Source organism: Sebastes fasciatus, chromosome 3 (genome assembly GCF_043250625.1).
Source record: "Sebastes fasciatus isolate fSebFas1 chromosome 3, fSebFas1.pri, whole genome shotgun sequence".
In the NCBI taxonomy this organism is placed as follows: domain Eukaryota; kingdom Metazoa; phylum Chordata; class Actinopteri; order Perciformes; family Sebastidae; genus Sebastes; species Sebastes fasciatus.
The window spans coordinates 40,510,905-40,527,362 of NC_133797.1; the positions used below are offsets into that span (position 1 = coordinate 40,510,905).

Here is a 16,458-nt window from a genome sequence, read left to right on the forward strand (position 1 = left end):
TACTTAAATAATATCTGTGTTCTTCTACTGGAGCACACGATGATGTCTGTTTCATGTTGGTCTAATCTGATGCTTTGTTCTTCTCTTTGGATATTGTAGTGTGTGTGTATTGTAGTAACTGTCCTGTCGTCGCTTTAACTTTGCATACGTGCAGACCTTTGTAGCCAATGGGGTTGTGTTGATAAACCTTCGTGAGGTGATTGGTGGCTCGAAGGCCAACAGGACAGTGTGAACAGATTTAAAAAGGCACCACTGTTCCACCAGGAGGACAGTCGTTGAACGAGATGGGTGTCATGACGCGTCTTCTCCTTTTGCTGTGGGTCGGTGAGTAGTCACCTGTTGCTGCTTACTTTAACCAATCTATGTGCTTTGACATAGTTTTTATTTAAATAATGTATTTTGAGTTGAGGTAATCCATCAGAAGTGCTGTAGAGTGCTCCAGGGATGACGTTTTTCTGTAGGCTTACCAGGAATTTAGCATCGCCCTGGTTCCCTCCACAAAAAGCCAATGTGATTGCTCTATTGGGTTTTAGATTATTGCAGAAAATCTGCTCTGTGGCAAACAAACGTTTATGATACTTACACGCTTTGTTCAGCAAAATAATCTTCAAAAATTCAATTCAATTCTTCTATGATTTTTGAAGTGTAAATGCAATCGCCAGGAGTCAAAAGCTAACGTTAGGCTATAAACAAACAACACCACGGTCGCATGAACGCGAGTAAAAACAACGAGGCTGTAAAGGAGGACGAGTCGGCGTGATGACGTTTAGTAGTCTCATTTAGCCACAACCGCCTTTTTGAAGACACATAAAGGGACGAGTGGGATATTTACTGACGTATTTTATATCGTAGAACAAAACGTTAAAATCTCTTCAGCTTGTGATAACCACAGACCTTATTTCAGGCATCTAACTAAAACCCATTAAAAAAACCCATTAACTTCCAGATGAGAGGAAAGGAAGTGTTAAAATGCTAACTCATTTCTGGGTTTTAGGGCTCATTCCCGTAGCACTCTATTACACCTTTCATAGGGTGATAAGAGAGTGTTAAATATATATAAGCAATAACATTTTTAAATCAATTTTAAAATGTAAAGGAAGCCAGTGTGATTTGATGTCTTCTTCTGATGCTCATTAATATCCTGTTAGCTGAGTTCCAGATCACTTGGAGGTGTGAAGTGACCTCTGACTGAACAATGACAGATGCTTCTCAGTTGTATTGGCTGGTTTCTGTTTTCATAATGGCTCTCGCCTGTTTCTTTTCTAGAGAAGTCAGTTAAAATAGGAGGTATGATGCAGCTCTTAGTGATGAGGGGCAGATCCAGGGGCAGAGTTGCCAAGTCTGCTTATTATAAACGACTTTGGGTTTGTTTTCCTGAAAAGTCGCTTACAAATATTGGCAGTCGCGAATTGCTTAGTTGCTTATTTGGGCTTGCTCCCGTCTCTCTCAGACGATTCAAAGGCAGTTTGCCGTAATTGTAGGTGTGATATACGAGCACATCATGCTGATCTGGTTCAACATGCTAACACTGAAAAACATAAAAGAAACGCAGCACTGTTCACTTCAATGAGGCTTACCAACACTGGATTCACAGTCTTTGCAAAAATGCAAAAATGAAACAAAATGCAAAAATTAAATAAAAAGTTCAACTTCTTTAAGTTTAGTTGATGTAAAGTTACAAGCTAAAAATGAATGCAAAAATGCAATGAAATGCATGCAATCCAAAATAACTTCATTCATATGAAGTGATCAAGTGGCTGCCTCTCTCATATTGTGGTAGGAAGGTGAAGGTTGCTTGTTTTGGGCTTTTTATTGGGCTGCTTCTTTTTGACTTGTTTCTATAGACCTGGTTGCTTGTTTCTCTCGTGAGATCTGGCAACACTGTCCAGGGTTGAGACAGCAGATGGTGGATGACATTAAGATCACAGAGACGTCAGGCTCTCCAGGCAAACTCAAACTGCGATTTTTTCCAGAAGCCATCCGCCTAAACAAGGAACTAAAGGACATTTATGTGCTCTATCTGGAGCTTGGCTAATGAAAAACATGAAATACTTAAATGCATTTATAGTTATTTTATTATGACTCATTTATTTCATATTAGTATTTTTAAACAGTTGCACCATCAGCCTAACATAGGCAAAACAGCTCCTTTGCTTGTATGTCTGTCTGTGCATATGTCTGATTTCTGTCTGTTTTTACTTGCTCAAAATCATATTGCTTTCTTGAATTATTAAAGCTGTATTGAATTGAATTGAATTGAAAAAAAGCTAGGCTGGAGATGACACTGTGAAAATGGAGGGACTCAGCAGGGAGGAAGTGTCAGCACTCAGACATAGAGATGTTGTTAGGTATTGTTCTGAATGGTTCTTAACAGGTAATAACAGTAACAGTCAATTTATATCAGATTAATCTCACTTTCTGGTGACCCTGTAGATTTGTCTTTCCTCTTACACAAACACACAGCTTCATATTGAAACCATTTACCTTCCTCTCCATTCCTCAACCCCATAGAGGAATTCATGCAGTACAGAAAATAAAGAAGCTCTTCTTTTTGTTGTAATGGAATCGTGGTTTATGCTAATTATATAAAAGACACTTCAAAGACAATAGTGATACATATATCTAATGCTTCCTGTTCTTAGTGTTGTTTTAGGTCACTGTGCTGAGTTTCATGTCAGTAAAGAGATCTGAACAGTTTTGAAAAAGTGAACTCATAGAGGTGTGTGTGTTATCTATTGTAAAAAATAAAACTGTTATACTGGGCTTCCATAGGAACAATCAGACAACTTTTATCACAGTTCAACATGTATATTAATAACTTTCTAGAGAGTGGATGAGTTGTTCTCTACAACAACCACTGTTCTAACTCACAGTCACCTGGTGGAGGACTTTCTGTTTCAGGTGTCACTGCGAGCACAGTGGTGGATCTGCAGAAGAGAATCATCGGAGGTCGGAATTGTACACAAACTGAGCGTCTGTACCATGTTGAAGTGAGACAATATCTAGCTTTTCCTGGTACACGTTTCGCAATGTGTGGCGGCTCTCTGATCGGTGACCGGTGGATTCTGACTGCAGGACACTGCTGGAATTCATCAAGGTAAGAAAGGCATTAGTTACACTTAAAGCTGAAGTAGGCGAGAATGGAGCAAATATGATTAAAAAAAGTTATTTTTAGAAAACAGTCGCTATATCCTGACAGTAGTACATGAAACAGGTAACCTGAAAAAAAATCATGTGCCTCTGTGTCCTCCGTTGCTCCTAACGGCATCTACAAGATTTTACAGACCGGAGGAAACCAGGCGGTAAGAGCTGATCTGGGTTCTGCTGTCCCAGCTGCCGTCTATGAGCAGCTGTCAATCACTCAACTCCAACCAAACGGTCAAACTAGGCAGCGCTGATCAAATATGAATCAATATTCTGTTACGTCAATGCCTATTTCTCTCCTCACATGTTTTCAGAATCATCTTGTAGTGCACGGTTTAGCTGTAAAATGAGAAAGTTTGTGACGCCGCCGCCATTGTGAAATCTGGTGAAGGAACGCCAAGTCTTGGTCACATGACCGGAGCACAGCCAATAGGAACGCTCCCTCTCTCTGAAATTACGTCTGATTGGTCAAAGTCTCCCGTCACGGGCTAGATGTTCTAAAGCCTGAAAACAGAGTCATGAGGAGATGCAGATTAGAAGTTTAGTTTTCTCTCAGAACACTTGAATTACCATATGCTGAAAGTTATTATGGAATTTTTGCCCAATGATGCCAAAAATATATATACTGCCTACTGAAGCTTTAAAGGCCCGCTTCACTCAAAAATATGTTTCGCTTATTGTTACATCACCTTCAAATGTTCAGAGTTTATCACTAAAAGGCTGTTTTCAAATTTGCTTTAAAGATTCTCTGTGCTCACCTTAAATCTCGGTTTAAAACTTAACAAAACTGAGCATCTGTACTTTGTGAGATTGATAGCAGATAATGGTAGGTAATGGTGGCTCTCTGATCAGTGACCAGTGGAGAAAGTTACACATATATTATTACTAGTTTTTAAAGGTATAAAATGCAGGAATTTTCAAAAGAAAAAAAACACAACAATGTACAGACTGATAGAAAAATGATCCCTCTCAATCATGACTTCTGACCCACTAGAAGTGGGTGGTGGTGTCTGTATCTACAGAGACTCTGCAGCCCTCTGCCTGCATTTTCTCTTTTCCTCTCAACTTGTTGTGTTCAGGACTTCAGAAATAATGTTTTATTTCTCTGATTCACTGCTTTGTTCTCACTAATGTTGCTCCCTCTCTTCAGTCACTGTGTAGCTCGCTCGACCATCGCTGCTCTCTCTCTCCCTCGCTTGCTCGTTGAGACGAGGAGGAGTGGCTGACGTTGAACGCCGGTTGTTCACAAACAGCAACAGACAACTTTTACATATTATACCTTTAGATGAAACTGTCACTCATACATTTGATAAATGTCATGAAGTCCTGAAGCAGCAGTCAGTAATGGTGTGATGAACTATAGCATTCCCATAAAGAAGATAGCATTGATTATGTTCATGTTCAGTTGGTACTGACCTATTCAAATATGATATGTGTTATGTATTTACAGTAATTCAGTGATGATCCTCTTTAACCTTTTCTTATGTGTAGGATTATGAGAGCAGTTTTAGGTATCCATCCAGGAGGTCAAGGGACAGAAGTGGACATCCATCGACATCACATCTATACCGACAACCAGAGCAGGCCCCATGACATCCTGCTGCTGGAGCTAACTAACCCTACTCTGATTCAACCTGTTCGACTTCCTAACTGTAGTAATCCTCTCAATATGTGAGTTGTGATCTTCCCCCTTTAATAAGTCTGAAAGCTCAACTCTTCAGGAACTCTGAGATAAACTGTTTCTTTGTGTTCTTTGTCTTGTATTTCAGAGGTGATACAGTTGAGGTTGCAGGTCGTGGACCCATGACTATGGGCCATAATAATGAAAGAGGTGAGAAAATCTTGATTATTATTATTATTTTATGCCAACAATTATCACAGTTAGTGTTCGTTTGGTAACACTACTGACACATATTTACATTAAATACATATTAATGTAGTCTTAAACGTCTGCAGCTTCTTAATTATATTTCGGTATATACAAAATAAAACATAAATCACCGTACACCGTTTTCAGAACACTCTTTTTGAACCAATTAACACATGTATCTACTTTTAATAAATTAATGAATAACCTAATTTAAAGATGATGTTTGATTCTTAAAAAAAATATTTTTTTGGAATAATTTTCTGTGTATAAGTTAAGTAGGTAACGATGAAGCTTCTTGATTCTCTAGTAAAGAAACACTTTTTTCTATTTTCATCTAGAACCTGGTAGAGCACTTGTTCTCCAATGTGTAAACATCATGGTTATCGACGACCAGCTTCTCAGGAACTGTTTGGAGAGGACCAGCCCCATGTTGTATCAAAACTGGAAAAGTTACCAAAGTCCTCGAGTGGATACAAGTCCAGTGAGTGGGCATGGCTTCTAACTTTATATCTTTTCTATAAGTCATTACACATTTCACCACTTCAACAAAAAATTAGTATTTCAGTACAAACATAAATATATACCTCTCTCTCACAGGGTGACTCTGGTGGAGGAGTGGTGTTCAATGGCATGATTTACGGTGTCCATGTATTCGGCACTAATGTTACCCATGCCTGTGTTGCAACAAATGGATTCATGGACGTCTGTGAATACATGGATTGGATTGTAACAACTACCGGTATTCCCAGACCCTGAGTGGGATGATAAGGGTGTGTTATACTATGAAATGTCCTGTCATTTAACAGGAATTTCTCCTGCATTAAGAAAATTGTGTTTCAGTGTCTGTATCTGCAGAATATGTCACGGACATGAAGAAAAGTAAAGATTTATTTTTAAATCAACACTTCAAAATAAAAGCCCTCAAGCGTCTTTTTTCTGTTGACAAAATTTCTTAACACAAGGCTTTTATTCTGAAATATGTGCAAGACAGTGTTGTAGAACATGCAGTAACTTGCACGGCTCCATGAATGAATAACGTACGGGGTTTTAATGGTGGATTATAAAGATCTCGTAAGCATTTGTCTATTGTGCTGTGAGCCAATCAAACAAGTGAGATGTTAGTGTTTTGTCCTCCTTGCTTTTGAAATCTGGGATGTGCTACCCTATCACATTTTTAGGACTATTACTATTATTTACAAATTACCAGACATTTCTTAACCTTTCTCTGTGTAAAATAAATATAAATGACATTTATAATGAAATGAAAAGGCCATTATGAAAGGCAAACTACAAAGGGCTGGCAGCAGCAGCAGAAACGCAGCTGGTGTGAACATCCGGTGCATGAATCACGCAGCGCACAAAGCGTTAAGCTTTTGACCACGCACACAAAAAGTTTTGGAAACACTGCTTTAAAGCAACAAGTCCTAACACCTAAACAACAGAACAGGTTCTTCTCGTTGTGTTCCAAAACAACATTTATGACCTGTCATTATTCATATACGCTGTTGTTTTTCTGTTGAGGACAGTTTCCCTTAAAGCTGAAGTCGGCGAGATTGGAACAAATATGATTAAAAAAAGTTATTTTTATAAAACGGTCGCTATATCCTGACAGTAGTACATGATGTTCTCAAAATTATCTTGTAGTGCACGGTTTAGCTGTAAAATTAGAAAGTTTGTGACGCCGCCGCCATTATGAAATCTGTTGAAGGAACGCCAAGTTCGATTAGATTCGATTTTCTAAATCCTGAGAACAGAGCCATGAGGAGGAGCAGAAGTCTAGTTATCTCTCAGAACACTTGAATTACAATATGCTGAAAGGTTATTATGGAATTTTTGCCCAATGATGCCAAAAATATACTGCCTACTGCAGCTTTAAAGTGACCTCTGCGATGATTATTCTGAAGATTCAACTTGGCAGATGGAGCGCTGGTGGAGGATTTCTTTTTTTATCATTTGGTAACTTTATGAAAGCTTGCATGCAACAACTCATTTTGCAATTACATCACTGTGCATCTTGAGAAGAGCGAATCGTATGTCTGAGTATTTGAATGCAGCCTTCATTCTAATAGCACTTTTAATGCAGAATAAGAAAGACCATTTCTTCAGAGCTGAGAGAGATAGACCTTTTGATTATAGTGATTTTGTAGTAGTGTAAGGTGACCCTATAGTATCCATTCATCCAACTATTTCCACTTATCTGGCTCTGGATTGTGGTGGCAGCAAACTAAGCAACATAGGCAAAGAGGACATCCTTCTCCGATCCACATCATGCAGCTCATCCTGAAACTTCCTGAGGCAAGGTGAGGGGCAGGGAGAGAAATGTGAAGACTCTTAAGAAGAGGCCAAACTTGAATCGAGCCACTTCGCCCTCCCAGAATAGGGAGTCCTGGTGGACTGACCCCTGGCAAACTGTGGAGTGTGTTGATCCACTCACAGGTCTAAAAGGAGTATAACTGGCTGACTGACAGATTAGACTGGAAAAGGTTGACTGAGTGAAACCACCCTTTTCTTTTCTTCTTCTCAGTCTTTCTTCTACAATGAAAGGCTGCGGTGACATTAGCTCCAGTAACCAGTCATGTCGAAAGCCAGAAAGTAAGAATTGCCACAAATAAGACGACAGAAAAAGAGAACAAGCATATGGAGGAAGAGGCAGACATATCTGAAAAAGAAGTGAGGACAAGAGAGTTCTAGCTTTAACCAGCCTGATCTCATGGGAAGGCATATAAATAACATTTTAAGGACATCATGATAACGCATTTCAGTCTTTTCGCGTGTCATTTCACATCACGTCGTTAGAGTGAAACGTTCGTGGTTATGTTTCGGCAACAAAACCACTTAGTTGTGTTTAGGAAAAAGCATCGTGTTTGGCCTTAAAATAAGTATGTTATCTTTCAAATCATTTTTAATAGACATCACAAAAGTCATCTTAACAAATGTATAATGTAACACATCGTCCTTAACATGAAATAAAAACAGAAAAGAATAGGGAAATAGAGAGGATTGTAGGAAAGGTGTAGTGAAGATCCTTCAAGGGGTTATAGGCTCTATATTTATGTTAGAGGCCTGCTCAAGGGTTTTAAAAACCTTGAAACAAAAGTGTGTTAGTCTCAGACATGTCCAGAACATATGTAAATGGTCAGCAGGAGAATACTTGCATCTTCTGTCAGGGTATATTTTTGCCCATTTATCATTGGTATAATGGGCTTTAAGTATGTTATCTAAGTAAAATAAGTACGTAAACAACGTATCATAAGTACGGAAAACATGTCACAAACACAACAACTCAACAACACTTTGGGGCACAAACAACGGTTTCCTGGTTGAAAGTCCTGTGTTTGTTGGACCCGCCCACCATGAGCAGTCTCTCTCATTTTTTATTCTACGTCACTAGCTCTGAGCGTAGCATTTTCCAACACGTTCTCATCCCGACTCGTCACTTTAGGTTTAGGCAACAAAACCACTATAGTTAGGTTTAGGAAAGAACGACATGGTTGGGTTTAAAACTACTAGGTACGTAAAGTGAAAATGAAACTGAACGTTGTGAACACGGGACACGAACGAACAGCTGATTGTAACGTGAAAGTGAAACTTAATGCACGGTACACGAACAGCGGTTTCCTGGATGTAAGCCTTCTGTTGTTGGACCCATCCACCTCCCCCCTAGTGTGTATTTTGCTCTTTATACTACGTCACCACATTCCCGGCGCACCTTCTCTGAGCATTTACTGTTGCCGCGGATGGGTTTACATGGTAGTTAAAGCCCGGTGTGTCTCATACTGGTGCTAAAGGGTGCCTTATGCAGCGGTATCTAACGCCGAAGGCCGTGACAAAGCCTCGATATTTGACACCCTGGGAATGAGAACGGGCTGCACTGCAGTTAGTACAGACTACATGGTGTGAAATGGCACGCCGAAAGCAAGAACTGCGTTGAGATTGCATGCAAAATAACTTACAAATTACCGTATCATTCATTTGCCATTTGGTGAGACCAGGCTGCTACAGTAGTTTTAAGTCTATAGTTGATGGGCTCATCTGACTCAGTTTCAGGTATTACCAAGTGTTTAGCTGACCTTTTAGTCCACACTACTGGCTGCCCTTAATGGAGGTTGTTGCCTTTGCAACCTGAGAGGAAGACTGGTTCTGTGTTTCGTTTGTTTTTTACAGCTAAATTCTCCTGATGTAAAGCATGGAAACCATTTGAAACCAAACACGCCGTTGGTGGTAATACTACTCTTGATTATGTAGATCATAAAGAATTTCAAAAGGAGTGCGGGCACATAATCTCGGAGCAATAAAACAAACACAACATAGTGATATCACGGAGTGAATCACCTTCCGAGGTTCAACTTCAGAAACTTCCAGTGAAAAAAAACAACTCTGATACAAGTGACGAAACATTTCAAAACCACACAGCAAGCCCAGTTTCTTTTGACTTATACTAGAAACTTCAAAGATGAGAGAGTAAAAAGGTACTTTAGAGTCTCAGAGGGAGGTGGGAAGATAAGGGGAGTATGAAAAGGAGGAGAGAAGAGGAAAGAAGTAAAATGTCTAATTAAGCCGAAATGTGGGAGAAAGAGAAAAGGAAGACGCAGCGAAAAAGGGAAGAAAGCTCAACGGGAAGCGCGTTATAGGAGCGAAGAGGAGGTGAATGTGTCAGAGGAGCAGTCAGAGTAAACCCTGTGGGAAGCTGCTATATCTACCTCCTCAGGCAAAGAGAGAGAGAGAAGATGGAGAGACCAAGAGAGACAATGTAGGAAAGGAGAGGGAGCGAACAAGAGAAGGAAAAGAAAAGGAGGCATAGGACACAAAAAAAACAGTTCCTTGTTTTCAAGTATTGCCTTATTTTGTGTTGGAATGAGAACTTGTATAACCTAGAGGCTTGCTGTTGTAATATAATCTGATAAACACACTCTGTAAGCGGTAGGTAGAAGAGCTGGGGAAGCCCTGCAGTTTATTAGGTCATTGTAGATTCCTCTGTGGATGAAATATGCTTTAATTTGTGAAGCGCTGGAGGGACAGTCGATAGGAAACCTCTGTGTGTGAGGGGGAAGAGGAAGAGGAAGGAGGGAGGTTTGACAGCGAGTAGAGGTGGACATATGGGCTGGGAGGACCAGAGAGGAGGATAAGAGGGAGCGAGGGAGCAGGGAAGGGATTATAATGAGGGGAGGAGAGAGGGAAGAAGGGAAGGAGGGAGAAAGAAGAAGAGACAGGAATCAGAGAGTGAAAGTTTATCTCATTTCTTCTCACCATTACCATTAAGTTCGAGACCGTCCTCACAAGAGAAACAACGTTCAAACGACCAAACAAAGCGTGTAACTTCGACACAGGAGGCAGCTGTGCTGTGAGCATCTCGTCTCCTACTTTTGCTTTAACCACGACCTGTTTCCACTGCGCCTGACATTTATCCACAGCAGGTAAAGACTAAACATCCTGACCCTCTAACGCATCCATGTTGACAGTCAATTGTTTGGAGACACCAGGGGAATGTTGCATAAAGTCCCCTTTTTACCAGTCGCTTGTTAGTCCGGCATCGCCTCACAGCCCACAACACCTGAGCAAATCATTCACATCCAACAGAAGATGAATAGGGCAAACTTCTTCATAACTTTTTGCTACGTTTATGCCTGCTGGCCAGACTCCTCCGGCGTTTTTGAGCCCCTAAAACTGTTGACCCCGTTTCTGTTTTAAAACTACGGGGTTGCGATGTAGTCTGGACGGGCAGAAACAGAGACCTTTGGAAACGATGACGCAGACGCCTACGTTTGCTTCTTGATTGGGTCTTATCAGTCATGACATGTCCTTCCCTGATTTGTCACAAGTAGTTTTGTTGCCTAAATCTAACCAATCATTTCACAACGTTAACCACGTGTGCACTTCTGAGAGTGTGATACTAGGCTGATATGAAACGTGTTTATGCAACGTATTGAAACGAGTAGTTGCAAGAAAGCGTATACCAAAAAGTTATTCCTCCTTTTATGTTCGTTTTCCTACGAATATCCAGCACAGGAAACAACTTCCTTAGGTTTAGCCAATAAAGCTACTTAGTTTGGTTTAGGAAAAGATCGACTCAGTTAAGATTAGGCAACAGAACTAGTTAGTTTTAGGTTTAGGAAAAGATCGTGGTTTGGCTTAAAATAACTCCAGGAGTGGCGTTACTTAAGTACGCAAGTTACGTAACATATAAATCAACACTGACTTCTGGTTTCAGGCGGGACATGAACGCCGGTCTCCTGGGAGAAAGTACAGTATTTTCTTACTCATCCATCCACCCCGACCTCCTCGCTATGTGCTGTTTGTCGCTCTTTATGTTTCCTGATTCCTGATTACATGGATTACACACCAATGGTGGGATATACAAAATTACAGCATATTACTTTTTGTCGGTATAGCTTGTATGAGTCCAGCCTGATTTATGAAACGTCTTTTTGGTTCAGAAAACATCAACATTCAACGTATCCCCGTGGTTTGCAGAAGCGTACAATGGCAAAAAAAAAATTCTGACGACTGGGTTGTGGTGTTAAGAAGAGGGATGGAGTGATGGGAGGGAGAGAATATGGGAGGGTTGACAAAAAGAAATGGTGAAAACGAAGGGGAGTTAGAGAGAGAGAGAGAGAGAGAGAGAGCGAGAGAGAGAGAGCTTAGCAGGGGACGAGAAGAGAGAGTGGGTCAAGGGGGGAGACAGATTGAAGGGGAAGAGAGAAAGAGAGAGAGAGAGGGAGAGAGAGGAGGAAGACGAGGAGAATCTCAAGCGCTCCGCTCCTGGGTTCGGCCCGTTGTCATGGTAACAGCAGCGAGGCGAGACGAGCAGCAGACAGACGGCCTCACTCTCTCCCTGCTCTCAGTCTCTGTCTATGTCTCTCGCCCAGAGATTAGTGGACAGCTGATCTCAGTCCCTGGTCGGGTCTTCTTCTTCTTCTTCTTCTTCTTCTTCTTCTTCTTCTTCTTCTTCTTCTTCTTCTTCTTCTTCTTCTTCTTCTTCTTCCTGAGGAAAAACTGATTGACCAGCGGCCACTACACACACTGACAAGTCCTACTGCAGTGTGTGTGTGTGTGTGTGTGTGTGTGTGTGTGTGTGTGTGTGTGTGTGCGGGCGGGCGGGCGGGCGGGCGTGCGTGCGTGCGGACGCGCGTGTGTGTGTGTGTGTGTGTGTGAGTTTTGAACTTGCTCTTTAGGTTACCAAACATCAGGGGATTGACAGACTACTAACCTTTTCCTTTCTAAACCTACACAGTAACATTTACACCTGGGAGCTGCACGTTGGACATCCCGCCGTCTACTGCTGCCTCACAGCTGCCCCCACTACAGCCAGCGGCCAATCACTGCCTTGCTCAGCAGCACTTGGTTTAAGCCATTGGTTGAGATAAACAACACATGGAATTATACTAAACTCACCACCCCCATGCCTCCTCACTAGTGGTGTAAAACAATATCCAACCTGTTCTCACTCCCAACTCGGCAAATATCGACGCCTGGTCAGTGCCCCTCAGCGTCTGATACCAATGCACCGATGCACCGATGCACCGGGCTTTCAACTAACTCCAATATAAACCCATTTTTAGATGCTCAGAGCAATTGACGTAGTATATATTGGATGAGTCAAACAAACACAGGACCCAGGAGACCGCTGTCCGTGTCCTGGTGAAAATAAATCAACGTTGACTTGTCTTACCATAGTTTTATCACGTAACTTCCCTCCTTTGCTGATGCCAGTTACGCAACAAACATTGTTATTTAAACCCAAACCACAATCTTTTCCTAAACCTAATCAAGTACTTTTGTTGGATAAGTTAACCTACGTTGGAATTTTTTTTTTTTTAAATAGACTGTATGCATGTAACGAGAGGAAACTGACCAAACTGACGATGCTAGAGGGGTACCTAGAGCATCATAGTTTGAAGCATTTGGGGCTCTCGCCAGTTGGGAGTGAGAATGTGTTGCAATATCTGTATTTAGATTTGCATGGAAGTGGTTGAAAATTGTCCAGTCTTAACTATGTTTTCTCAGTTTTCTATTGGCATTTATACTCAGAAATAAACATAACATTTTAAACATGTAAATTTATCAAATGATGACGTTGCGTTGTCTCTGTACGTGTTTTACTTAGTTTACGTACTTATTTTAACCTAACTAAATGGTTTTGTTGCCTAATCCTAAATCAGCGGCTTTGTTGCCCCCTGCTGGTACTGCACGTTAATACAGATGTGTAATATTCACATCTCTGCGAGGAAAAACGTGACACTGACACGCTATCCTCTGGTGGACAGGCGGGTCTATTACACACTCTGGCGTGATACCGGGTTGGTGTACTGTACAGTGGGAAGAAGCCCAAATGAAAATAAAGCGTCTGATTTAAAACAAGGCATAATAGCTCATCATTGTATATTGTATAATTTAATAAATAATGGAACAATGTGTGTTCAGCATCAATATGAATTTCCTCAACATTAAATATTTTCCTATTTCCAATATCCTTTGTTTCTTTTGCCTCATATGCATTCATAAAAATATCAAAAATAATCAATAATAATAATCAATTTATGTCATATATTTGAAGTTGGTTTTTTTCCCTGTTAACTGTATATAATAAACTCTAAATCTGTAATTAAACCGATTCATTACCTGTGCTCTAATCACATCTGTATTCATGCTAGCAGGAGCTTAATCTCAGCATGCAAACTGCTCCAGTCTCCCAGTTTCAACCCTGTAAAAAAGCCCAGTGCATTATGGGCCATGAATCCAAATAGCTGAGTGGCTTATAGAATGAAAGAAAAAAAAAGAAAACTTTTACCACAGTGGTGCCAACAGAAATGTATCTCCTGCAGACTCAAATGCACTCCAGCAGGAGCGAAGCGAGGAGCAGCTCAGCGAAAATGACTGTGAGCATCATAAAAACGTCCTCAACACGGTAACAAATTGCACAGCAACTTAAAATGTGCAACGGCAGCAGAGCTCTACGGCGAAGTGGTGTAGTGTGACGATTAGTAGCCCCGAGCCCAATCAATGTGAATTAGCTGGCTTTGATGAAGAACACATTTTACTGCTTTAACTCTTGCTTCGGTTTGTGTTATCTTCCCGGTACATTGTTTATACATCATTCATCATTCACTGGAATTACATCAGCTCTCAACGGCTCTGACCTTTGACCCTGTTAGTTGCTTGTAATGTTAGAGATATGTGATCATTATCAGTAACTCACATCTCAGCCTGCATTTGGTCTTGAAATGCAGACATTGAAGGATGCAGTTCTTCAACTATTTTTGAACACAAGCTTCTATAATTTCAGACCTTATTTTCTAGACACCCTAAAGCTGTGGGCGCACTACCCGCATCAAGAGCGCCTGGCGGCTGCGTCGCGTGGTGGCTGCGTGATGCAGGCTTCTGGTGTTCACACTAGACGCGTGTTGGCTGCGTGTCGGCTGCCTGTCAGCTGTGTTTCTGCTGCTGCTGTCAGCCCTTTCTTTCTGCTCAGAGTTTGCCTTTTAATGGCCATTTAACTTCATGATAAATATAATTTATATTTATTTTAGACAGAGAAAGGTTCAGAAACGTGTGGTAATTAGTAAATAATAGTAATAATCCGCAATTAAAACTCCGTACTGTATTCATTTATGATGCATTCCAAGTCACTGCTTGTTCCACATCACTGTCCGGCACATATTTCAGAATAAAAGCCTCGTGTTAACAAATGAAGGAATTCTGTGCAAAGAAAACCCGCTTTAGGGCTTTTATTTCTAAATGAAAGCAGGAAGTGTTGATTTAAACCCCAAACTTTATCAATTCTTGGAGCTCTCAAAGTGACTGCGCGTTCCACTGCACTGACTGCTCATATTTCAGAATAAAAGCCTCGTGGTAACAAATGAAGGGATTCTGTCTATAGAAAAAACGCCTGAGTGAAGGCGAGCAGGCAGAGGAGGAGAGGCAGCGGCCACCCGCGAACGTGCATATGCAAGCGTGCATGTGTCCCGACCCGGTACATTTATACGTTTAAAAAGTTACAAACAGTCCCTTTAACATGGACGCCGAAATAGAAAAAAACACGCCACGCAGCCGGCACGCGCGTCTCATGCGGGCAGTGTGTCCACCACTTAAATGAGCATTCATTCAGCGGCGCCGGGAGTCACAGCGGGCTGGTGGAGCGCTGGGTCTAACCTGTGTAACGGCACTGGCTAAATTTGAGTTGCTACAGCTAACCGCTAACTGAAGGTCTGTCTCCCGTTGCCGCCTGGTTTGGAGCAGATCTTACAAACTGCACTTTTAACAACAAGTCATGCATACTTCGTCAAAGTAATACTCGACAGTTTTCTACTGTTACAAGCAGCCGCAAATAATTAGTCAACAGGATAATTAGAGGAATGAAAGTTTAATTCAAAGTCTGCTTTCATAAACTCTCCATGGGAACTTTTTCCATCTGTTGCTATTCAAAGGCTAAATATCAAAAGAAGCTGACTGAAGTGGAGGACAGAAAAGATCAATGAGCTTCAGGACCAAATGAAAAGCTGCATCATGACTCACGTAGAAGACTATGATATAGCTTTCAGAGGTGCCAGGGAGTATTTTTTTCCTCTACACAAACTGCTGACTAATTAGAACAGTAACAAAAGGTTTTCCATTAATGTCCACATATAAATACGTTAGCCGACTCATCAATTAAAAGTCTGCATTGATTTTTGTCAAACCTACATTGGCTGGTTGGTAATGCAAATCAGTCTGCACTTTAATTGCATACCATACAGGAACAAATGGAAATCAATGGCTGCTTCAATTGTGGGAATTTGACTTCAGATCAGTTCTATAATGTTTTTGTTTGTCGGTTTAGGCCCAATTGATAAATTATACTTTGTGATTTTTCAGTCCAGCTTATTTCAACTAATTACAAACATTCTTGTCTTTACACTATTTAGTTTTTAAATTTTTGCATTTTGGATTCATGTATGCCATTTTGACAGATGCTTCACTGTACAATGTTTACTGGTAAATACTCATATACACATTTACTGAAGATAATAGTAAGTCAGTAAGTAAGTAAAACACACCGTTACAAAGTGCTTCACACACAAATGAAACATCAAACAATGATTAAAAACAAAGACAAATTACAATATGAAACACAGAAACAATGAGAAACAGACCAACACACATGTGGATGAGGTCTATAAAAAGGCCTGCCTATAAAGATGTGTTTTTAGAAGCCGCTTAAAACAGTCGAGAGATTGAGATCGATCGGGGGAGGTGATTCCAGAGAGTTGGAGCTAAGACAGAAAAGGCCCGATCACCTTTTGTTTTTCAGTTTGAGAGGGGGGATAAAAAGCCGAGATTAGAGGATCGAAGTGTTCGACAGGTCGAATATGGAACAAGGAGATCAGAAATGTAACTGGGGGGCGAGAGTCATGCAGCGCCTTATATGTAATTAGCAAGATCTTAAAGTTGATACTGGATGGAGGGAT

At 40.9% G+C, this 16,458-nt stretch overlaps 2 protein-coding genes across 5 annotated transcripts in view; one reads left to right on the forward strand and one right to left on the reverse strand.

Moving 5' to 3' along the window:
• mfng (MFNG O-fucosylpeptide 3-beta-N-acetylglucosaminyltransferase) overlaps positions 1-16,458 on the reverse strand; it is a 513,815-nt gene that overhangs the window by 457,549 nt on the left and 39,808 nt on the right. The gene's annotated exons all lie outside the window — the stretch shown is intronic.
• On the forward strand, positions 198-5,847 carry LOC141765071 (glandular kallikrein-like). Its single transcript, XM_074630922.1, has 6 exons — positions 198-324; positions 2,902-3,097; positions 4,636-4,815; positions 4,914-4,975; positions 5,353-5,495; positions 5,612-5,847. The coding sequence occupies exons 1-6, from the start codon at positions 285-287 to the stop codon at positions 5,768-5,770; spliced, it is 780 nt and encodes a 259-aa protein (XP_074487023.1). The 5' UTR covers positions 198-284; the 3' UTR covers positions 5,771-5,847.